This window comes from Mirounga angustirostris, unplaced genomic scaffold (genome assembly GCF_029215605.1).
Source record: "Mirounga angustirostris isolate CCGP_5_RB_7025 unplaced genomic scaffold, mMirAng1.0.hap1 SCAF_8, whole genome shotgun sequence".
NCBI classification, from domain to species: Eukaryota; Metazoa; Chordata; class Mammalia; order Carnivora; family Phocidae; genus Mirounga; species Mirounga angustirostris.
The window spans coordinates 29,319,769-29,343,519 of NW_026991716.1; the positions used below are offsets into that span (position 1 = coordinate 29,319,769).

Consider the following 23,751-nt stretch of genomic DNA (forward strand, 5'->3'; position numbering starts at 1 on the left):
CTTCCAGCTGCAGTAGTGGAGGGCGTTCATGATGGGGAAGGACTCTTGGCCTTCTCGAGTCTCAGTAGACCCCCAGCCCCAGGCTCCTGTTCTCTCCACTCCCCTCCTCCCCTTAAGCTCTTTCTGTCAACACAGGAACTAGCTACACAGGAAGTGGTTTTACTCCTCAGAACCCCCCTCCCGCCCCCAGGTCCCTTTCCTAAGAGGACCCCGATGTAGGCTTTGACCCTCCCCTATGTCCCAGCTTCCCACAGACTTATGGGGACTGGGAGGGGCATGGTTCCAGTGGGAGGCAGAGGACTGAGACCCAGGAATGTTGGGCCCTCAAACATATACATATACCCCTAGCAGTGGCTCCAACACATGGTAAGTATTCAATAAATATGCATTGAATAGTTATCCCTGCCCTCCAGGTGCTTACTGTCTATTCAGGGTACAAGGTATGTACCAAATGTGAGACGAGGGTCAGGGGAAACTTTCCTCTGGTCATGAATGAAGGATAGAGAAATAGAAAAGGGAGACAACCACCTCCCTGGCTTGGTCTCAATGCTGGTCAGGCTGCCTGGCACCAGGGTGGGAGCAGGATTGAGATATTTTAGGACCCCTAAATGGCAACCTGCCATATTGTGTTTACAGCTGAGTGGTTTGGAGCATGAAATGTGATGAAGAAATCTGGTTCTACCACTTAATGCCTCGAAATCTTGGGCAAATAAAATCTCTGTGCCTCAGTTTCTCAAAGAGTAAAATGGAATTTTAACAGCACCTGCCTTGTAGGGTTGATGTGAGGATTAAATGTGATAAAAGTGTTTGGCATATATTGAATGCTCAATAAATGGTAGTTACTATTAGCTTGAAAGCCAAAATGCCTCATGCCTCCATGTCTCAGGCCCATCACCATTAAGGAGGTATAACCATGGTTCTGAAAGGTGGATAATGTTTGAGATGCTCTCTCCATCTTCCTCAATTTGAGGCTTTAGGAATAACTAAATGCCCTTGGGAGAAGACAAAGGATATGTATGGTCGTGTGTGTGTGTGTGTATGTGTGTGTGGTTTCTCCCTGGGCTATGAGAGATTCCTGCCTTCAGATGATACTCTAAATTAACACAGTACCCCCAAATCTACTTATTCTTGTTTTTGAACTGTACTTAAAGCCTCCATGCAAAGGGATGACTTTGACCGTAGGGCACAAAATTCAGAAAACACTATGCAGTCATTTCCATATTTTTTCCCATTCCACTCAACTCTTCCAAAAAAAGATTAAGACTTCAAATAAGCTTTATTATGGGTTGACAGATTTGAGGTTCTTAAATATAGTGGTGACCAGAAGAATGGCGCCTCATCCCTGCGATGGTTTGTTGAGGGAAGTGGGGAGAGTGCAATCATCAGCTGGAGTGGTCCCTGCCCCCTCCCGCCCACTTCAGCACCTACACCAGTGCCTGGCACATAGTGGGCACTCAATAAATATTTGTCAGCCATTTGTGGGAGGTGGCTGTAATGGGTGATAGAGGCTTCCTTTGGATACCATATACAGGAAAGAACGTCTTACATACTGTATGTCTGCAGTTACTGGTTCCAGTTCAGAGGTACTTCCCCAGTTCCACTCCACCCTTCGTAGTCTCTCACCCTTATTTTCTGGGAGAAGGGCTGGGCCCTCGTCATTCCAGCACCCTAAATCCTTTTTCCAGGGCTGCAGTTTCTCTACGTGGAAGACGGAGTGGGCAAACACTCATTTGGGGAGGGACAGCATGCTCATGACCCCTCACTTTTGGGGCTCCAGGATCTTAAAATCTGGAGTCTTTCCAGACTGTCCTATAATGGGTGCCCACTTTCAGAATCCCTCCCTGTCACGTAGCGTCCTATTTTTGACCCTCGCCTCCCGCGTTTAAAGGTATTACTTGGTGAGTCGGGGGACCCCAAGCAACTTGAGGGGATCCCCGCTCCGGGGACGGCGTAAGACAGGGAGGCGGGATCGGAGTGTTGGAGGTGGGGCCGCAGGCTCCCAGGGTCACCCAATCGCAGGGCCAGTCATCAGCCGAGGCCACACCCCCGCTCCCGGAAGCGACCCCGGATCTTCCTTGCACTAAAGCTGGGTTGGGCCGAGGCCCGCGCATGCCTGCAGAAAACCTACGGGCCCCGGGGGGCGGGCCTTCCCCCGCTCCTCCTTTCGAAAGACTCTGGCAATGAGAGTAGGCTCCGCCCCCACGCGCGGCCCATTCTACGGACAAAGTCTGGCCTTGCAGACATGCTCCGCCCCCACGCGGGCCGGCCCCGGCCGACATTGTCCGGCAGCGCGACAGAGCCCCGCCCCCACGCGGGGGCAAGCTTCCCGACGCGGTCCGCGAGCGGGGTAAGGGGCCCGCCCCCCGGCCCGGCGTGGTTTTGTGACGCGCCTCCAGTAACCCCGCCCCCTCCAGCAGCGTCAGCAGATCCCAGTGGTTGCGCTGGCGGGCGATGTCCCCGGGCGCTAGCCCGGCCTGGTCCCGCAGTCCCCGGGCCGCTCCCAGGCCCAGCAGCAGTTGGGCTACCTCCACCGCCCCTTCTCGGGCCGCGAGGAACAGCGGCGTCTGCTCCTATGCCGGAAGAAACAGCCAGGGGGCGAGGTCAGGGAGGGCCACGCCCACAGGGTGACTCTTCCGGGCTCCACCCACTTGGCCACTGGCCTTTCCCCCTTCAGGTTGGGTGGCGTTCCCGCGCTTTCCGCCTCTCCCACGCCCTGTTTTGTTTTGTGTTTTTAGGCAACCAGCTCCCGGTCTAACCCTGCCGTCCTGGGCGTCTTTATCGGCTCCGGCCTGGAGAAGGGAGCGGGCGGCCCGGGCGTTGTTCACGGCGGCGGCCCAGTGCAGCGCGGTTTTTCCTAGGGGACGACGTGGGTGGTTGTTACTCCGAGGCTGGGGAACAGACGCCTGGGTTCCTGTTTCCCACGGATTCTGGTTTTGGGGGAAGGACTTATTTGGGCCCGCGGGGTTACCTCAAAGGCGGAAGCGTTGCCTGGGTGACCGCCGGCCGGCAGGAAGCCTTGCTTCTCGTCACATCACCGGCGCGCGGGAGGGACAATGGGGCATTGTTCTGGGCTCGGTGGGACCGGGAGACCTCCCCCCACTAGACCTCTCTCCCTTCTCCCAGACACTCCTTCCTCAGCCTAGTTTCCAGTGGGCTAGGGCAGTGTGTGTATGTTGTTGAGTTCCATACTGACATCGCCCCGCAGATTTCCCACCCGGACAGCTAGGTGGGAGGGAATCCCCCAGTCTCCAGTTGGTCCCTCTGCTGCTTCCTTTTTTTGCATCTTATTTCACACCCCATCTGTGCCACTTCTCCATAGCACAACACCAACCTCTCCAGATCCGTACCCCATTTATCTCTCGCCCCCACATCTGCTTGGGCTGCGATCAGTTCTTCAACCAGGTCCTCCACCGCCAGCCTGGCGGCCAGCATCAGGGCTGTGGTCCCGTCCTCTGTCCGTGCATCCACTGCAGTCTGTCTGCTGCGGAGTAGGAGCTGGGGGTCCAGAGAGGGCCAGTGACCCCTGGTATGTCCTGGATTGCTAGCTCACACTCTTAATCAGCTCCAAATCCGTATATGGTCATTTGTTGTTTCTCTTTCAGATCCCCAATCTCACATCACCTTCCTCTCTGCCAAACCCTAGGGGCTGCTTTTGCCTAGCTTTACTTAGGAGTTTGCCCCCTGTTCCCTTTAGCGACCCCCGTGTGCACTGACCTGGCAAACCTCCCGAGCATCAGCAGCCACAGCGGTGTGAAGAGGGGTGCGCCCTGCTCGGTCTGGCTGGTTGGGGTTGGCTCCAGCGGCAAGGAGGCGGCGGGCAGCGGTTGGCCGCGAGAATCGGGCAGCCAAGTGCAGGGGCGTCTCCCCAGTGCCCACAGTGTGAGCCTGGGGACAGGCCCCTCCACCCAACAGGGGTTCCCAGGGCTCAGGGCTTCCCAACCATGCTCCCTGGAAGGTTCTGGACTCCACTCCCCCACAGCAAACTGCTGACATCAGGGGTGTCACCCCATCTGTGGGTGGGAGACATGAGGAATGGGAGACAAGTCAGTCAAAAGGACATAACTGGGAGAGGAGGAGAACATAGAGGTTCAGGGAGAATCATAGCCTGAGGTGTCAGGAAGCCCAGCTCTGGCTCTTGATTTTGTGTGGCTTTCGTCAAATGACTTTTTTACTTTTCTCTGTGCTTCAGTTTCATCATCTGTAAAAGGAGCCAGTGGGCCTTAATTCTTAGACATTCTAAAGCAGTGGTTCTCAAACTTGAGTCTGGATCAGATTTACCTGGAGGGCTGGTTAAAACACACATTCTCCAGTGTCTCAAATTTCTGAGTCAGTAGTTCTGGAGTGGAGCCTGACAATTTGTGTTTCTAACAATTTCCCTGGTGATGCTGATTCTTCTGTCCCGGGACCATACTTTAAGAATCACTATTCTAAGGCACTAACTCTAACATTAATTTTCTCAGTTCTAATATCAAAAGGCTTTCTGATTCTAAAAGAGTCAAAAGGGAGTTTTCCTTTTCTTGGTCTGGGTTGGCTCACATACCAGGTCCACGGGTGTCCACGTCAGGGACATCCATCTCCGATTCCTGGGGAGGGGTCAGCATGGCTGCCTGGGGGAGCTCCTGACAGTCACCGCTCAGAGGCCAGAGCGGGCACTTGGAGGGTGAGGCCATTTCTTCAGCCTTAGGATCAGAACAAAGATCAGTGAAGGAAGGGTGACTCGTCCCTTCAACTCCGCCATTACCTAAGGACCATTCCTGCCCCAGTGCTTTCACCTGGCCCACCTCCTCTCCTTCCTCGGGGCCTGAGCACATCACAACTCCATCCTCATCAACTTCTGCGTCTGGCTTCAGTGCCCTGGAAGGGGGTGTTTGGGTAGAGGACCTTCAGGGTCCCCAGGATTTCCAGCAGCCTTCCTCCCCCTCTCCCCTTCCTCTGTCATCAGCTTCTGATCATAAATATCTCCACAGGAAAGAGTCCCCTCCCTGGGCCCCTTTCCTCCTCACTCTTACTTGAGGCCAATGCTGTCTTCACCCAGGGGAGGCCGGCGTCTGCGGGGAGCCGGCTGAGTTCGAGGCCTTCTAATGAACCCAGGGGGCAGCCAGAGGGCCCCATGCTCTCGGCGCCGCCTCCGGATGAGCTGAAGGACGAGAAGAGCCCCAAGGGCCAGGAGAAGCACCCCGGCCACTGGTGAGCACAGCACAGGCCAGGGAAGCTGGTTGGTGGGTGGTGCTGGCGGGAGACACAGTCACAAAAAGAGACCATTTCTCGTGAGGCTGGGCACTACTCTTGAGACCTTTGGGCAAGTGCAGTAACTTCTTTCATCAGTTTCCTCATCTGCAAAGTGGGAATCATAATAGTACCTGCCACATGGCATTGTTGGGAGGATTAAATGAGTTGATACTGTAAAGCCCTTAGAGCAAGGCCTGGCACGTAGTAAGTGCTATATGGGTTATGATTCTTTCGTGTACCATGAGCTGTTTGACAGGGATGATTGGATTTAGTAGAGAGGATAGACCAGATGATAAAGGTTAGGATAAAATACGTAGGGAAATGAGGAAGGAGATTGAAGAGCAAATGGGCCATGAGGAGATCCACTTAGAGAATGAGAGGTTCACGAGGGTCAGTCTCCACACAGAACATTTGGGGTCCCTGCAATCCTGTGTCATTTGGCTTCCATTGCTATTTGCTGGCATGGAAGTGGGTCTGGGAGCAAGGTCAGGGGAGATGAGGGGGGTCACCTACCGGTGCCAGCACGAGGATGGGCAGCCAGCAGGGGTCCCGGCAGCAGGTGCTCCAGGGCCCCCACTGCTGCCATGGCGGCCAGGAAGCGGAGCAGGAGCCCAGGATCCCAGGGACAGCGGGATGCAGGGTGGTCAGGGCCACAGCGGGACAAATCCACACCCATCACCACCACAAACCTGTGGGGGAGGCGCCGCAGAGACCCCTGTGTTGGTCCCTCGTTCCCTTCCCTCCACCCATCAAAAAACCGGTGTCTGCTGCATCCCCCTGCCCGGCCTTCTTACCCAGTGCTGAGAGAGTCCGTCTCCTTGCCCACAGGCTGTGTGTGAGGGGTTGCTCTCTCCTGATGTGAGGGGTCCGGGGCTCCTCCTAGCTCCTCTTCGGCCTGGGCCCCAGGATAGGGGTACACCATGTCCTTGCCATCACTATCCTTCCTTACCCAGAGCCCCACTCTCAGAGTCAGGGATAGCACCCGGGCCAGGGCCAGAAGCTGCTGGTCCAGGGCTGGGGGGCTCAGCACCACCAGCAGGGCCAGGGAGGGCCCCCATTCTGAATCCCCATCTGTAGGCCTGCAGTCACCCCCATCCCAGCCACATTCGGCAGTGTTGCAGCCTTTCTCGCAGTGCCCGTTGTGGAAGTGATCGTGGCAGTACTGGTCATAGGCTGGACTGTGGGGTGAGGAGAGGGGGACTCAGGATCCCCAAAGAAACCGGACCCCCTTCTTCATTCCAGAGAGATGCCTGATATTCTACTGCCTCTAGGGCACTGGTTGCTAAGTGGGGAGAGCTCCGGAGCAGTGGGCTTGGTCAGGCCCTGGATGGCAGGTAGCCCAGACCCTCTAATGTCTGTGATGCCCTTGTCTCCTAAGACTTACCCTCTCCCTACCATCCCAAGCTGTCCTGTCTCCCTGAAGGAGAGTCCAAGGCCCTTTTCCCTCAGGGGTGCTGGTTGCTAGGGGAGATCCTCCATGGCAACGGGGCATAGAGAAAGAGGCCTGAGGCCAGAGCTCCCACAGCTCTTAGAGAGGAGCCCAGACAGAGGCAGTGCCCTCCTTCCCGGTCCCCATGCTAAATATTGATGCTGCCCTCCTCCCCTGGGCTGGAGCCTAGTGTCTTCTACCCCTACTTAGCAACAGTTATTAGGGTGGAAACTCCCCGGAGCCTGAGGCTGTGGTCACACTGCAACCCCCCCCAGAGGCATCTGTGTCCTTCCTCCTGCCTCACCCTGCCCTCCCCACCCCAACCCCCAAGTCAGGGTTTCAGGCTCACGTGCAGGCCAGAGGAGTCTCACAGTCGTAGCCATCAAACAAACACTCTGCAGAGTCGCACTGCGGGTGGCACTGCCCATCCCGGAAGAGAAGCCAACACCGGGAGTGGGAGGGGCAGCCCTTCCAGGGGTCCGGGACCCCCAGGGAGCAGTCTCCCCCATCCCAATTTCCTCCAGGGCCGCTGCAGCCAGCGTCACAGGCCCCATCTCCACCTCTGCCTTCGCATCCCTTTGCTCCGGGCCTCTGACACCGGGGCCCTGGAGAGCTGGGAGGGCAGGAGCATCGGAAGCCTGGGGCCCCCAGCCCCGGGGTCTCTGAGCAACTGCCATTGTGTAGGCATGGAGAAGGAGGGCCACAGCCACGAGGAGCTGGTGGGGTCAGGCAGTCAGGGCCCCCGTAGCCATTGAGGCAGGCACAGTGGGGTGGGAAGCCAGGCTTGCGGGAGGGCAGACACAGGCCACCATGGTGGCAGTGATGGAGGCCGCAGGAGGGAGCTCTGTGGCTGCAGGTGGGGCCCTCAAAACCCTGTGGAGAGGAGAGAGAGATTGGGGGAGGCCCTTGTATTATTCTTTCTACCCCCTCCCAAGCAAACTCTTGGGTTAAGATAATTCAGAGGGTTCTACAGTCTCATATCTGGAAGGGGCCTCAGAGAACTTCAAGTTCATCATTTTATAGATGTTGAAACCATGGTCCATGGTATTTTCACACAATGACATACTACACAGTGATGAAAATGGATGAACCACAGCTGTGGCAACAACCTAGGAGACTAAGCACTTAGAGAGTGGTAGTAATTAAATTATCTTCATCTTTGGACTTAGGATTATATACTTTCTCTTTCTCTGGACGGGGAACAGGATAGAGGAAGACATAAGTACATGTGAGTTATCGTTGCTACTGTAATTCTTAGGTTAGGTTTATGGGTGTTACGTTATAAGAAAAATACAAAGAAGGCCGTGCACAAACCAATGATGTTAGTGTATCATGAACCAAGGCTTATGATTAACCGGATTTCATGCATCTGAGGTCCATAAACACACACAGAGAGAGAGAGAGAGAGAGAGAGAGAGGTAAAAGAACTTACCCAAGGTCTCACCCAGCTTGACTTTGGGGCCTTCTCTTAGGCAGTGCCCATGATTTCTGAAAATTCCATTCATGCTACCACCTGGTCCTGCCTTTCCCCCTGAACTGCTTCTGAGTCACTCACCCCATAGCACGGGCTAGCTTTCGCCAAGAATTCCCCTCTAGGATCCCAGCTCAGGCATTCTCACCTTGCATCAGTGCTGGGGGCAACAGAGAAGACAGCTTTGCAGTCACTCACCTGGGGGCAGTGACAGGTGAAACCCAGGGGTGGTCCCGCTGTAGTCTCACAGGACCCCCCATGGGAGCAGGGCTGGCTCTGGCAGGGGTCTGTCTCCACTTCACACCACTGGCCTGTGGTGGGGTGGGATTAGATGTCACACCCTGCTTCGGTCACTGCCTCCTTCCTAGCTCATTCCTGGGAATTGACCCAGCACTCTACCTGCGCAGGCAGAGGGATCCTGGGGCTTATTCTCTGGGGTGGGGTGTGGAGGCAGGGGGATGGACGCAATGACTAGGTTGCCTTGTGGGTGGGGATTGTGAGCCCGGTTGTGCCACAGAGGGGCCTACACACACCCTCCCAGGCCTCACCCGTGTATCCAGGCAGACACCGGCAGTAGAAGGCATTGGCCAGAGAGTGACAGGCTGCCGTGCCTGTGGGGTGGCAGGGCCGGTCCAGACACTCGTCTACGTCCCCCTCACAGCGCAGGCCCACAAAGCCTGGAGGGCAGGTGCAGGAGAAGCCTCCAGGTTTGGGGGTGCAGGTCCCATGGTTGTGACAGGGCTGGGATTGACAAGCATTGGATTCCTTCAAGCAATTCTGTCCACTGTAGCCTGGGGCACACTGTGGGCAAAGAGGGTCAGACAGGGAACCAGTTATCCAGCCCATCCCAACACTACAGGGGACCCAGCTCAAGATCGTCTGCCCAGCTCTCTCCCACCTTCCAGTTCAAAGCATCATTCAACTCACCATCCATCACAGCCCTGTGTAGCCTAACCCTTCTGTCTCAACTCCATAATACACAGTCGTTCAATGGTGTGCAACTTAGCCCCTCCAGCAGTCCCAAAGCATCTTATGGCGCATTGCCACTAAACAATAGCTCCATTTTTGGTAAGACCTCCCTCCCCCAGCCACACCTCCACCAGGCTCTGTCATGCTTTATTGATTAATTTTTTTTAAAGATTTTATTTATTTATTTGACAGAGAAAAACAGCCAGAGAGGGAACACAAGCAGGGGCAGGGGAGTGGGGGAGGGAGAAGCAGGCTTCCCGCCTGAGCGGGGAGCCCGATGTGGGGCTCGAACCCAGAACCCTGGGATCATGACCTGAGCCGAAGGCAGACGCTTAACGACTGAGCCACCCAGGCACCCCTTTATTGATTAATTTGTCAGCATTTACTGAATGCTTACTTTGTGCCAGGTACTGTTTTAGGCACTAGGAATATGAAGAGAATTAGAGCTCCTCCCCACTTCCGTGAAGTTCTCATTCAACCAGAAAAGAGAGACTAGCTAGCATTTATTACATGATTTTTATACATAACCTCATAAAACTCTCCCCCAAACCCTGCATGTGTGTTATCTCATTTGATTCTCACTTTACAGAAAAGGCAAACTATTCCTGGAAATACTGAGTGACTTGCACAAGCTGGTGGCTGAGCTGGGATTCAGTGCAAGTCTGTGATGTCCTAACCAGTGCCCTGAAGCATTTGGGGATTGTTTCATGCCATTCTGCCAGTGGGAGAGGGGTCACTGATGAAGTTCTGTACCATGGGCTGAGCTGTTGCAAGAGCAAGGAGAGCATGTAAGAACACAGTGCCAGCAAGGCTTCGGAAAGGAGGAGAAAGAGGGGATTACAGAGAATCCGGGGAGTGGCCAGAGGGCTGGGAGAAGCAGGTGAACGGGGTGTTTTGGGGATGTCTGAGGGAAGGAGTCTCAGGAAAAGGGAGGTAAAGCTGAGTCATGGGTGCAGGGGTGTTCACTATTAATTAGTACACTGCTTTTGTGTATGTTTGAAAATGTTCATAACAAAAAGTTAAAAAATAAAAAAATTAAAGAGAATGGTTAGGGGATCCACATCATGCCTTTTATTCAAAGTCAGGGTTCTTTTTTTTTTTTTTTTTTTTTGAGAGAGAGACACACACACGCGCGCGCGCGCACACACACACACACAGGGAGAGGGAGAGAATCTTAAGCAGGTTCCATGTCCAGCCTGGAGCCTGATGCAGGGCTCGATCTCATGACCCTGAGATTATGACCTGTGCTGAAATCAAGAGTCAGATGCCGACTGAGTCACTCAGGCGCCCCCAAAGTTGGCATCAGGCATCAGGCTGCTCAGACTTGAATCCCAGCTTTGCCTCTACTGCTCAGTGACTGGAACCACCAAAGAGAGGCCCAAGCCCAGGCTGGAGAGAAGTTAGGGGCATTTTCCTGAGCAAGGTGCCTCTTGGGCACCATCCAGTGGAAGAGGGGTGAGGAAGGGCACGGAAGAGCCGGTAAACGGGGTGTGTAGGGAAGCCAGCCGCTGCTGGAGCAGAGAGTAGGAGGGTGGGGGTGGGGCGAGATAAGACCCGAGGGTCAGGCCAGGCTGGGTCACTCGGGCCTTGGACTTCACTGTCAAAGAGGTGGGCAGCCACTGAAGGGTTTTAAGCAGGGGAGTGACAGGTCAGCTTAACATTTTCAACAGAGCACCCTGGTGGTGGAGTAAAGGCTGAGCCTCCAGGCAGACAAGTTTGGGGGCAGGGACAGGGTGCTCCAGGCCTGCACAGATTATGCCCCACAGGCAATGGGACAAAGGGTGAAGGAGGAAGGACAGAGTTGAGAAAGATTTAGGAGGCAAAAGGACAGGACTTGGCGGTGGGCTGGATATGTGGGGTAAAGAAAGGAAAGGGGGTGAATCCATCAGTGCCCCGCCCAGTGGCACTGTGCTAGTGCGGCCCCCCCACCCCCGCCCTGTGCAGCCCACCCTTGTCTCCCCTCCCCGCTCTTTTCTAGACCTGCTCACCTGGCAGAGATACCCACTGGGCTGGGCTATGCAGGTGGCCCCGTGCTGGCAGGGCCTGGACTCACACGGGTTCACTCTGTCCTGGCATACACCGCCTTGGAATCCAGGAGGGCAGCGGCAGAAATACGAGGAGCCACTGTCGATGCAGACGCCTCCATTCTGGCACAGGGAAGAAACTTCTGTACCTGAGGAGAGAGGCAGACAGGGACGGGCACAGCTAAGTGGGGTGGAAAGGTTCTTGGGGGCCCCAGACACGGAGCAGAGAGGCTCTTGGGGATCACTAATATTCCTGGGGTGGGTGGAGGCCACTTGGAACAGGAGTCAGTAACTTCTGGTGCTGAAGAGGTTATAACATCAAGATCCCCCTCCTGCCTGTTCTGCCAGAATGGAGAGAAATACCTCTTGTTAAGCTTTTTAGAGCATTATAAGCAACTGTATTCTTGGTTTAAAACAAGTCTCAAGCAAGCAAGAACTCAAAGGAAACTTCAGAGGGGGGCGGTTAACTAATGGCTCAAGTCTGTCCCCTGAATTTGCATCCCCTGATGCTTTCTCACTGGGATTCCCATTCCCTAACCCCACAGGAGGCTCCTTCCTGAGTTCTGCTCCTATTAAGCCTTATATGAATAAGGGGCATATTCTTTTACAAGGGGGTTGACATATCCAAGTGAGTGGGGAGCAGCAGTTGAGTTGAGTGCAGTTGGGTTAAGTGTGATCTACTCTAGATGCATTATGGTGGTAATGACAGAGTTGAGTTGCTTCACAATGAGTTGTGTCCCAGTAGTTGTGTTAACCTGGAGTCTTGTTGGCTGGACTGGTTGGTGTTGCTTGAGTTGTGTTGAGCATGGTGATAGAAGTTGAGTTGTGTTAAGTTGCCCCGCGTGTGAGGCTGTAGAATCAGTCATAGTGTTTGGTCTGTGTTACTTTGACTTTCATTTGGTTGTTTTGGCCAAATGTTGTGTGTGGATACCCTCAGGGATCAGGTAGAGGGGGACATCCTTTCTCTCTTTATCTGCTCCCCAGTTGGTCCTTGGGTCAGTACCTTGGCTCAGAGCGGCCTGCTGACAGGACAGTGGCAGGTTGCAGAGAGGCCCGGTCCATCCTTGGAGGCAAAGGCACTGAAACGAGGGCCCAGTCTGGAGGCAGTAGGAATTGTGTAGACAGGGCTTCTGGGCACATAAGTCCATCAGAGTCTGAGGTTTGGGAGGGAGCATGAGTCAGGACGGAATATCATGTTTTTAGGCCCAGAGATGGTCTTCGGCTAGCTCCTCAAAATCCTCACCTCTCAAACTCTCTCCTGAATGGTCTGGGGCCAGGTGATAGCCCCCCGCCCCCGCCCCTGGTTTCCTTTGATACCCACATCCCAGAGCAGTCCCTGGCATCAGAGATCCTTTCATTCCTTCTATTCCATGCAAACCTCAAGCTAGACCTCCACTCCCAGATTCCAAACCCCCTTTCCTGTGGATACTTTTCCCCAGCTCCCTGCTCTGTCTTAGAACTGGAGACCCTTCCACCAGAGCCCTCCAGCCTCAGCACAGTTGGCTCAGCACCCCTCACCTGGCAGCTGCCTCCCGTGTAGCCAGGGGAGCAGAGGCAGTGGGGACCCTGAGGGCCATCTTGACAGGTTGCCCTGTTCCTACAGGGGCTGGAACAGGACCGACACAGGGCACAGTGGGAGGAAGTCGGGCAATCAAAAGGGAGGGAGTGTGCGATGTGGTGGTGAGATGGGGAACTAGAAAGGGAGGCAGAGTGAAAGGATGTGGGGTATAGAGTTTGAGGCAGCCTGGAGCCGCAGAGGAGATGGAGAGGAAGGGTGGGGAGGCTGAGGGGCCCCCTCCCTTCCTCTTGGGGTCTTTGCTCACTTGTCTGCACAGCTGGGTCGGGTCCTTTCCTCACAGCGTGGGCCCTGGAAACCCGCAGCACAGAGGCAGGACGAGGTGCCAGGCCTGTTCACACAGGTACCCCCGTTGAGGCACGGGGCTGGAGAGAGGAGGCTGTGAGGGGTGGGGTTCCTTGCCTGTAACCTGGCCTGTGGCCTTAGTCACACCACGCACAGGACATACGCACCCCCCTGCTGCCCCCATCAAAACAGCACCCCATCATGGTGCCCAATTAATTTGTTTTCCTACGGCACAAACACACCCCGACCAGTTCCTCGATCCTCCTGTGGCCCAGCTGGAGGACACGGTGGGCACTCACCAGAGGCACAGTGGTCAGTGCTGGTCTGGCAGCGGGGCCCAGTGTGGCTCAGAGGGCAGGTGCAGGAATAGCCCCCAGGCCTGGGGCTACAGGAGCCACCGTTGAGACAGGGCCCTGAGTGACAAGCTGTCACCTCCTCACTGCAGGTAGGCCCTGAGGGAAATGAGTGGGGTCTGAGAAAGGGAATCCTCTTCTCTCTCGTCTTCCTCTGCTTCCCTCCCCCTTCCTTTTCCTCATCCCCATCCCTATTTTCTCCCATCCAATCTTTTGTCTTTTCTTACTGTCTCCCGCACATCACCTGTGTTCCCTCCCTGCAGCTCATGCCCCATTCTCCTTGGTGGTGACCCATACCCAGAGTCCTTGGACACATGTCTCTACTGGCCTTGCCCTTGATTAGAGGGTGGCCAGCCCAGAATGTCTGTGGCTTAGGGAGAGCCTCACCTGTGTAGCCTGGGGGGCAGGTACAGTTGTAGCCAGAGGGCTGGGGGTGGCAGGTCCCCCCATGGGCACAGGGGATGGAGATGCAGCCCCCCAGCTCTGCTTCACATTCTGGTCCTGTCCAGCCCACATCACACACACATGAGGATCTGGTCATGAAGAGAAAGGGGAGGGTTTTTTCTTCTTCTGGTGTTTTTCTCTTCACCTCCCCTCACCGATGGTCAGACCCCTAGGACCTCTTTTTTTGGTCCTGAGACTCTGGCCCCTTTCTTCAGTGGCTCTGCTCTCAGCATTGTCCCTCTTCCATACTATATGTAAGAATATGTATATATGTTTCTCCTATAACTGTTTATTGTCTGTCTTTCCTCATTAGAATGAAATCTCCATGAGAACAGACATGCCGGGCGCCTGGGTGGCTTAGTTGGTTAAGCCTTCAGCTCTGGTCACGATCCCAGGGTCCTGGGATTGAGACCCGAGTTGGGCTCCACCTGTGTTGGGCTCCCTGCTCAGTGGGGAGCCTGCTTCTCCCTCTCCCTCTGCCGTTCCCTCTGCCACTCCCCAGCTTGTGCTCTCTCTCTGTCAAATAAATAAATAAAAATCTTAAAAAACAAAAACAAAAACAGACATTTTGTCTCTTTTGTTCTGTACAGTTCCCCCAGTGCCTGGAAAAGTATCCACACATAGTAGATGCTCAATATTTGTCTAATGTATGATGAATTGGCCCTGGGATCTAATGCTTTTCTTTCTGCTCTGACCCCCTAGCCCTCGGTTTCACCTGTGATTTATGAACTCTGCCCCCACGGGACTGCACTCACTAGTCGCGCCCTCACATTGGCGGTGAGCTCAGCACTTTGCCATCTCCTTCCTCTTCCCTCTTGGTCATTTCCCACAGGCTGGTGGCTCACGGCTGTCTTCTCCTGCCCTCGCTGAGGAGGACCGGAGGCCGGTGCGAGTGGGGAGGCCTGGAGGGTTACCTGTGACAGAGCCCATGGTGGCAGGTGCAGTTGTCCTCAATGGGGGCACAGCCGGGGCTCCCATCGGGGCAGAGGCAGGGGGCCTTGTCCTCCTGATCATAGCACTTTTGCTTGGGCTGGCACAGGTTGGGGGCACACAGGGGAACCTCACAGAGATGACCTGCGGTGGGGAGATGGGTCAGAGAGAAAACAGAGTCCCTCCATGTCCTCGATGGGGCCAAAGCCACTTCTTACGTATAACTTGCTCACTCCCCATGAAGCTGTCCTTCAGTGGCTCCCTGTTGCCTCAGGGTACAGTCTAACTTCCTCAGGGTGACACACAGGGCCTTGTATGACACGATTTCCCTGTTACTGCTGTGCTCCTCAGGTTTGCTCTGTTGCACCCTAAGCTCAGGATGTCCTGTGGCTCCTTAAGTAGGGTGTGCTTTTCACCTGCAGCTAAAACATGCAATCACTCTATCATGACAAACTCCTACTCATTCTTCAAGACTCAGCTCAGCCATCACCTCCTCCATGAAGCCTTCTCATCTCTAGTCTGGTTGGCTGGTCTCTGTGCTCCTATAGAATCCTATGCAGTCCTCTCCCAGAGCACCTTTGGACCATAACCGACAAGAGACTTCTTGGTCTCTCTACACTGGATTTAAAGCCAGTTGAGGAGAGCAGCTCTCTTATTCCACTTGTGTCTGTGTCTGGCAGAGGAGACAATAGGTTCCTGCTAAATAAGCAAATGAATGGCTTCCTGTTGAACCCTAATCACACCATTCATGTCGGGCTCGGTGTGGGCCCTACAGATAATATCTGCAGTCAGCCCAAGCTTGTGTGGGTGTGCAGGTTGTCCATGGAATAACTCCAGGGGGTTCCAGTCTCCTTCTCTTCTCACATCCCAACCCTCGAATACCCAGCAGTGACCTCTGCCCCACCCCAGATGGGCTCAACTCTCCGGCCAGTCCCTTCTATCGCCTCCCCTGCTGACCTGTGAAGCCAGAAGGGCAGAGGCAAAAGAAGGCTCCGGGGAGATCCAGGCAGCTGGCTTCAGCGGGGCATGGGCCACTCAGGCACTCGTCCACCTCCACCTGACAGCGCGGGCCTTCAAAGCCTATGGCACAGCAGGAGGATCAGGGACCTGCCCGGAAGTCTGCCCTTTGCCCCCACTCTCCCCTCCAGCGTTTGAGCCCTGCTTCACCTGGGAGACACTCGCAATGGAAGGATCCGGGCTGGTCCTGGCACTGACCCCCATTGGCACAGGGAGAGCTCTCACACTCATTGATGTCCTCCTCACACTGCGAGCCAGTGAATCCTGGTGGGGCCAGGAGTGAGTGCGGAGAGATGGCAAAGGTTGTCTTCTCTTTCCTTCCTTCCTTCCTTCCTTGCTCCCTCCCTCCCTTCTTACCTTCTTTTCTTTTTAGTGACTTTCTCTAGATTTATTAGGTAGTTTGTCACAGATATTTCTGACTGAGCTGTACAGGTATGATTTCATGGATTTAAACAAGAAATTTAGAGTTAATACTGATCTTTAGTCTTCTCTTTACATATATAGAAATAACATCGCTACAAATTGTAATGGAGAGAATCTTGTTTCCAATAGCTTGGTTTGGGGGTTCATCTACATGTTTCATTATGTAATGAGGCACCAGTTTGGGGGCTTCTCAAATAGTGATTTGAGTTTCAGAACATAACAGAGAGTAACTTGGTGACTTTGTTCTTCATATAAATAAGGCATAACTGGGTATTTGTGTCAATGCTGAAAACACATTGTATCCAGAGCATAAATGTAAGTCCTGGCCCTTCCCCTCACCAGGAAAGGTGAACCTGGAGGGCTTCCCAGAGAAGACACCTGGGGCAGGTGGAGATGACAGGAGGATGATGCTCAGCCCCCTGCCAGCTGTGTGAATTTGGGCAAGCTACTCGAGCTCTCTAGGTTCCAGTTTCGTCCTCTGTAAAAGGGGAATAATGGAACCGACCTCATGGTGTCATTGAAAGGATTATACCAGGGAATGCCTGAAAAGTACACAGCCAAGGGCCCGGCCTGGAGTAGTCAATAAACATTCGTTATCATCAGAGCAAGGAACAGAGGGGTCCAGGGAAGCTGGAGAAGGAAGGCCTGGGGCAGTGTTCCCCGGGTCCAGGGTGAGCGGCGCCAAGACCAGCCCTGGATCCCCAGGAGCAGGGAGGGCACACAGAAGACTCTGGAGGAGGGCTAGAAAGGGTGGTTTGGGCAATTTGGCAGGACAGAGATGAAGGTGGGTGAGTACCCAGGGAAGATTTGGGGAATGTAAAAGAGAGTTTGGGGAGCAGAGGAGTTGGAGAAATGGGGGCCTCCTTGGCCAGGCCAGAGTGAGCTTCAAGAGGCTTGGGGTGATCCCGGGGCCTGACTGTGGGACAGGGGTGAGGCCGGGGGCTGGAGTGGGCTCTGCACTCACCGGGCAGGCACTCACACCGGAAGCCGTTGAGCAGGTCGTGGCAGTCCGCCTGGTTCAGGCACGGAGCCGAGGCACACTCATCCGTCTCCACCTCACACAGCTGCCCTTCCAAGCCTGAGGACGTGGGGGTGTGGTGCGGGCTGAGGCTCAGCCAGGTCAGTCCCGCCTGCGCTGGCTGCTCACCCCTTCTGCCCCGGAGGCCGGGGTTCTAGAAAGAGCACGTGCCCCCATCAGGCAGCCCCTCCCAGGGTGCCCTGTGCCTGCCGGTTGGGGAGATGAGCCTGGGGTCCTGCTGCTCTGCTGTGTGTAGCCCTGCTCCCTTCAGCTGTGAAAGCTCAGGGACCAGGGCCCCTGCTGGGACCTGTGGGGGGCAGCAAGGAAGTACCTTTTGGGGCCATTCTCCGCATAGAAGGTGGGCTCACCCGGCTGGGCTCATGAGCCTGGAGGTCCTCAAGGTACAAATGAGACAAATGGGCATCTGCTTGGAGGTGAGTCAAGCCTCTTGTTCTACCTGAGCAGGCCTCTGTGCCAGGGAGACCAGGAATCCCCAAGGGGGGGTATTTGAAGGGCATTTGGGGAGTTTTTGGTCCCATATTTGTCCCGTTTCTTCGGGTTTGTCCTGGTATCCACAGTCTCACCCTGAACTGAAACTGGATCAGCTTCCAGACCTCAGCTGCCTCCCATTTCTTGCCTTGGGAGTCTGCTTCTGAAGTTCCTTAGTATCTATCCCTGTCCCTTGGATTGCTGGACCGTTTTCTCTGCTTTTGACCTTGGATGCTGCTCAGTTGAGAAAGGCTGTTTCGTGTAGTGGTTAAATCTATGGAAGCCCTGGGTTTGAATCACGGCCCTGCCACTAACCAGCTGGACAACTCCCTTAACCTCTCCGTGCCTCAGTTTCTTCATTTGTAAAATGGGCACAGCAACAATGCTGACCTCATAGGATTGTTGCAAAGATGACAAAAGGCAGGTCAGATGCTCAGGTGGTACCTGGCACAAAATAAGCTAGTATTTTTCTGGTTTCATTCAGCTTCCTGGTATTAGCTCTGTCTCTATGTCCCTGGGGAGACTTTTCTCCCCCTTAGAGCTAGCTTGGAGGTAGGTATAGCCTTGTGGCACTTTTTTTTTTTTTCTGTTGTACCAAATCCAAGCACACAGGCCCTTTGGGATTTTAAGGGTTTACTCGATCTCTACAGGGGAGAGTTTTTCTGTGATTGGGAGGAACATTCTGAGTTGGCATGAGCAGAGGCTGGTGTTCTGCTCTCCCTTGACTGGCTTCCATGTACAGCGGACCAGGCTGTGCACTTTATAATGACTATGAAATGAATGCTCTCCCCCTCACCCCCAGACTTGAGCAGTGCACAAGCTCACTATCATCTGTGGCAGGCCTTCTCCTAGGAGCCGCGGGTTTCCCCGAGTTTTTATCTGGGGTGGGGAGATGAGAAGCATTCTTTTGTAACTGTCCCCCCAACTGGCCTGGGGCCATTTGTGTTCTGCAGGGGTCATGCCTGGGGTGTTCAGGGTTAGCCCCCTGATCCTCTACCCAAGGCCCCATGCATCTGGTACCTGGCGGGCAGAGACAGTGGAAGGTGGCAAGCAGGTCCAGGCAGGTGCTGCCGGGGTGGCAGGGCTGGGACAGGCACTCATTGTGATCAGCCTCGCAGCGGGAGCCCGTGTAGCCAGGTGGGCAGAGGCAGTCAAAGGAACCAGGGGTGTTGAGGCAAGAGCCGCCGTGTTCACAGGGACTGGGGCCTTGCTGGGCTGGGAGGAGAGAAGAGTCAGGAGTCCGCGGGGGCCCGGCGTGGAAGGGCAAGGAAGCCGGACTGCCAGGGAAGGCGTGAGGGCCTGTTTGTGGCAGATGAGAGCAAATCAGAGAAAGAGCCGGTGTCTTTAAGATGGAGAAGGACTAAAAGGGGCCTGGAGGGCTGAGCATTGGTGAGAAGACTGTGTAGGGAAGGGATGCCAAATCTGGACCAAACCAGGAAAAAAGAGATGATTATATATTTCATTTGAAAAACAATTTGCAGAGGCTGCCTGGGGGCTTGGAGAGGCTCTGATGCGGGCGGGGGTGACCCACCCATCTGACACTCGTCCAGGTCCTGGTGGCAGGTGGGCCCTGAGTAGCCAGGCTGACACAGGCAGAGTGTGGAGCCCGTCAGGGGGTTGGTGCTGCACTGGGCTTCCCCGTGGCATGGCTGGCTCAGGCACATGTCCTCCATGTGGCACAGGAGTCCTGGAGGGCAGGGTGGCCGTGAGGCTCTCTCGGGCCGCTTGAAGCCCCAGCCGCCCTCCTGGTGCCTCTCTCACTTGCCATCTCTACCGCCACCTCCCCGCGCCCGCTGTCACACCTGTGCGGCCAGGTGGGCAGAGGCAGGAGAAGGAGCCCACGCGGTCAATGCAGGTGGATCCTGGGGCACAGGTGGCAGCAAGGCAGTCATCTAGGTTCTCTTCGCAACCTGCGCCCCCCCAGCCGCTCACACACACGCAGTGGAAGCTGCCAGCCGAGTTCTGGCAGGTTCCCCCGTTTCTGCAGCGAGGAAGGCCCTGAGCCTCACATTCGTCCACATCTTCAGAGCAATCCCAGCCTGCGGGGGGCGGGGTGGGGAGGGGACAAAAGCTGGAGCTAGGAGCCCTGTGAGGAGGAGAGGCCAGGGGAGGACCATCTGGGCCGCAGGTGCATGGACTTGGCTTACACGACTCACCTGTCCAGGCCTCTGGGCAGAGGCAGGCATAGGTGCTCAGCCCATCCTGGCAGGTGCCCCCATTCTGACACTGGTGGCCAGCACAGTCATCTGGATTCACCTCACAGCCTGGGCCTGTGAAACCTGACAGGGTCATGAGATTAGCTGAGGGAAGGGGACCTCCCTGCCCAGGGGGAGGGGCTGCAGGTGAGGACACACCTTGGGGGCAGAGGCAGAGATGGAAGGTAGAGTCTCTCCCGGGAACCAGCTGACAGGTGCCCCCATTGGAACAGCCACTAGGGGGGCAGGGTCCTGGCTGAAGGTCACAGTGTGGACCCTCCTGCCCAGTGGGGCAGAGACACCAGAAAGATCCCAGGGTGTTATGGCAGGAAGTGCCCTTGGGGCAGGGTCCGGGGTCCAGGAAACACTCGTTGATATCATGTTCGCAGGCATGGCCCTCGAAGCCGGGTGGGCAGAGGCACTGGATCTGGGGGTGTGTGGCCAGACACACCCCTCCATTGATGCAGGGGTTGGCCGAGCAGAAGTCCTGAAGCTGGCACTGCTCACCTGAGGCAGAGGACAGAGGGGGCTGTTGGTGGCACTGCACAAGTCCCAGCTCATCCGAGGGAACCCAGCTCCCCACCTGGGTTGTCTCTGTGGCTGATTTTCACGTTTCCTTCCCTTTCCTCCCACACCCGCTTTGCCCTGCTCCACCACCCCGTGCCTCAGTTTGGCCATTCTGGAAAATAGGACATGTAGCTGTTGGTGGGACTATGGCCGATTGGCCCTGCCTGAGAAAATCTTGGTCCTTCCTGTGGTGACCTTTCCTTGGTGGGGAGGTGAGAACCACCCCCTGCCCGCCCCGCCCCCCGCCCCCGCAGGCAGGAGACTTAGCACTTTGCTGGGCCGAAAGTGGCTGTGTGCCCTTGGCCAGTTGTCTGGCCTGCCTCTTCTGGATTCCCTAATCTTTAGGTGGGTGCAGCATTCCGGATGACGAGGAGACGCCCCTCTCAGCCGTTGGCACAAGGGCCGTGGCCGAGGTGGCGGCTGACACTGAGCTGAGTCGGCACCTCCCGAGCATCGCCCCCTGTCCTCAGCGTGGACGTCAGCTGACAACCAAGGCCATGGAGAGCTAGTGCGAGGGCACACGCCTCTGCAGTGGTGGGGCTGCCGCTGGGCCTGGGAAAGAGCTGCCCAGAGTCCCTGCTCGGAGCACTGGGTCTGGCAAGCTGCCACCGATGATCCTTGTCACACAGCCTGCTCTCTCGCTGCCGAGTCCTCAGGATTACCCGGGCAGTTAAAACATCGCCATGCCTGGGCCCACCCCAGACCCACTACATCAGCCTCTCTGGGATGTTCAGGGCTTTCCAGGTGATGGCTGTGCGTCGCCAAATTTGAGAAGCCTTGTTTCTAGTCCGCCACTCACAGCGCACTTTCCCGCCCCTGTGGCCTCCACTGCCCCGTCCAGTCCGCTCCATCCTGGTGGGTCAGAGGAGCCTTCCACTCCAGGGGCTCTCCGCTGTTCCGCACCCCTGACCGTTTCCTCAGGCTAGCACACCCTGCCCCCGCAGGGTCCCGCACCCTTGCCCCAGGGCTGCACCCCTCTTCCCAGGACTGACACCCATTCCTCTCTCTGGGTCAGATCCTTTCCACCCTCGTTACCCCTCCCACCAGTGCGTCTTTCCAGGTGCTATTATGGGCTCCCGGTTCTCAGTAATAGAGGCCATTCAGATGCCCACCACCTTGTGCTAAGGGTTAACCCTCTAGCTGCTGGGTGGAGGGGCCTGGAAAGGGACCAGCGTGGGGCACTAAGGGGGCCTATGGCAGTAGCCATTCACTGACGGGTTTGGAAATACTGCAGCATTTTAACCATTGGTATGGCCGGGCTGGAGAATGTCAGTCTCCGGTAAATGGTCAGCAAGAGTCGGCTTCTTGATTCTCACAGGCTCTGTCCTCAGAAGGGATCCCTGTCGCTCAGACTCCAGTTCTGTCTTTCCCAGCCCCCTGCTCCTGCCTATCCCCTCTCCCCCAACCCTGCAGTGCTCACCTGTCCATCCAGGCAGGCAGGAGCACTGTGGGTGGCCTGAGGCCTGGATGTGGCAGCGGCCCATTTTGGAACAGAAGGAAGAACAGGGGTCCTTGAGCCGGGCCTGGCACATCTGGCCAGTGAAGCCAGAGGGGCAGGTGCAGGAGAAGCTGGGGGCCAAGGGAGAGGGAAGGCTGGGGGAGCCTGGGAGGGCGGGAAGCAGGGCTTGGCAGCTGCCCCCATTCTGGCAGAGCTGGGCATCCAGGCAGGGATCAGGAAACTGGCATGTCTCACCCAGGAAGCCAGGGGCACACCTGAGTGGGGGCAGGAGAGAGGAAGACTCGCGTCACTGGGCCCTCTTCGCCCTCCCACCTCCCTCCTTTGCTTTCCTTTCTCTTCAGAGCCTTCACGGCCTCCCTTTCTCCTTCCTTCCCAGGCCCCCCTCCGCCCTGCGCTCCCTCCCCCTTTCCAGTCTCTCTCTCCCAGGAGGCACACTCACTGGCAGGTCCCTTGTCCCTGAGATAGGTTCAGGCAGGTGCCTCCGTTGGCACAGGGTTCTGGGGAGCCCCCACAGTGCAGCACTGGGGATGGAGATGAGGATGGCATGGGACTGGGGGGCTTCGTGCTCCCTGGTTCCTCCTCTGGGTGCTCTGGAGGGACCTGCCTGCAGCAGCTCCATACACGTGCTCTCAACCACCATCCCCTCTGTTCCTGGTCCCCACGTGGGGCTCTTGCCTCAGCCCCCCCCTTCTCCCAATCACAGGCCTCTAGATCCTCTCAACTCTTAATCCCCACCCCCTTTCCTGTTTATTCTCCAGCCTCCCAAGTCCAGCCGCGGGCTCCATCCCTGGGAAGCAGGACAACAGGGCTCAGGAGGGGGGCCCAAGGGACTCCAGGAAGGTGAATGGCTGAGACGTTGAAGGGATTTCCTCCCGGAAGGGCCCAGCATTGAGCCATCCGGGGGGTGGGGACAGCTGGACCAGGAAAGGGACTTGGTCAGCCCTTGACCTTCCCATGTCTCCATCTCCTGCTTTCTTGTCGTAGCCTCCCTTAGCAGGTGATCAGTTTTTTTCCCTCTTCACCTCCTGAATGTGATTGCAAGGGCCTGCTGTCCCCCAGCTCCAAGGTCAGCTGGGTTCTCCCTGGGGGCAGGCACCCTCCCACTCATTCCCCTGATAGTCACTGCCCCTGGCACAGGCCCCAAAGCCTGGTTTGTTCAGCTCCACGGGCAGAGTCCTCCCTCCCTGTGTGAAACTCTCCTCCATCCAGTGTCCCCTGCCCCCAACCCACCGACGCCCTCTCAAGGAAGATGGGTCCCCCACCTCTCCCGCCCCATGCCTCACCTCTGCTCTTGACGACTGAGTGACACAGCAACAGCAGCAGCAGTGAAGGGGGCTGCATCCCAGAGCCCCTGCCCCAAACCCAGACCCCTGGCCGCCTCGGGCAAGGACCCTGAGAGCCCTCACTGAGGCAGCAGCCACCTCCTCTGCTCCCACGGCCCCTTCCTCCTCCTCTGCCTGCTGCAAGCCTCACGTCTGAGCTGTTTCCTGAGTCACACAATGTCCTGGACACCCTAGCGATGGGAGGGGGAGGAGTGCGGGAACATTGAGGGGGATGAGGGAGGGGCCTTCTGTCCCTGACAACCCCTGGGGAGAGGGCGGGTGGGACTGTGTGGCTGGAGGGTAGGTGATAGAAGGGGAGCACTGGGCTGGCGGGGGAGGCTGTGACTGAACCCTATTGCGTGGTCTCCCCTTTCTAGAGAGGAGAATGGCAAGGTGGCTGCCCCTTGCCTTGGGAGGGTCAGAACCGGGAACAGAGGTGTGGGGTGCTGAGACATCTCTTCCAGGTCCGTATCCATGCTTCTTGGACAACCTGCAACTTTCCATAAGTTGAAACTACTAACCTTGGCAGAGGAAACCCAGAACACTTCTTG

General features: G+C 56.2%; 1 protein-coding gene across 9 annotated transcripts; it reads right to left on the bottom strand.

The window, feature by feature from the left end:
* Positions 1-1,257: 1,257 nt before the first annotated feature.
* NOTCH4 (notch receptor 4) lies at positions 1,258-23,365 on the bottom strand. Of its 9 annotated transcripts, none has more exons than XM_064597432.1 (30): positions 23,162-23,365; positions 22,318-22,399; positions 21,840-22,132; positions 20,012-20,359; positions 19,814-19,936; positions 19,460-19,696; positions 19,189-19,344; positions 18,678-18,956; positions 17,115-17,228; positions 15,878-15,991; positions 15,668-15,790; positions 14,695-14,854; positions 13,724-13,869; positions 13,283-13,435; positions 12,946-13,063; positions 12,641-12,728; positions 12,126-12,276; positions 11,087-11,271; positions 8,678-8,930; positions 8,328-8,440; positions 7,008-7,531; positions 6,024-6,407; positions 5,743-5,918; positions 5,010-5,229; positions 4,773-4,854; positions 4,541-4,679; positions 3,715-4,010; positions 3,348-3,495; positions 2,757-2,854; positions 1,258-2,570 (listed from the first exon to the last, which is right to left on the bottom strand). In XM_064597432.1, the coding sequence occupies exons 1-30, from the start codon at positions 23,217-23,219 to the stop codon at positions 1,857-1,859; spliced, it is 6,075 nt and encodes a 2,024-aa protein (XP_064453502.1). In that variant the 5' UTR covers positions 23,220-23,365; the 3' UTR covers positions 1,258-1,856. The 9 variants fall into 9 exon arrangements, with proteins under 9 accessions (XP_064453502.1, XP_064453500.1, XP_064453499.1 ...); XM_064597430.1 differs by having other exon boundaries at positions 4,782-4,854; positions 12,641-12,815; XM_064597429.1 differs by having other exon boundaries at positions 12,641-12,815.
* Between the last annotated feature and the right edge of the window lie 386 nt (positions 23,366-23,751).

Coding starts and splice junctions, on each gene's coding strand:
- NOTCH4 (XM_064597429.1), bottom strand. CDS start 23,219: ATGCAGCCCCCTTCACTGCTGCTGCTGTTGCTGTGTCACTCAGTCGTC. Junction 20,360..21,839: donor CTGCCTGCCTGGATGGACAG/GTGAGCACTGCA, acceptor CCTCTGCCTCAG/GTGAGCAGTGCCAGCTTCAG. Junction 13,436..13,723: donor CTGCCCCCCAGGCTACACAG/GTGAGGCTCTCC, acceptor CATTTCCCTCAG/GGCCTACCTGCAGTGAGGAG.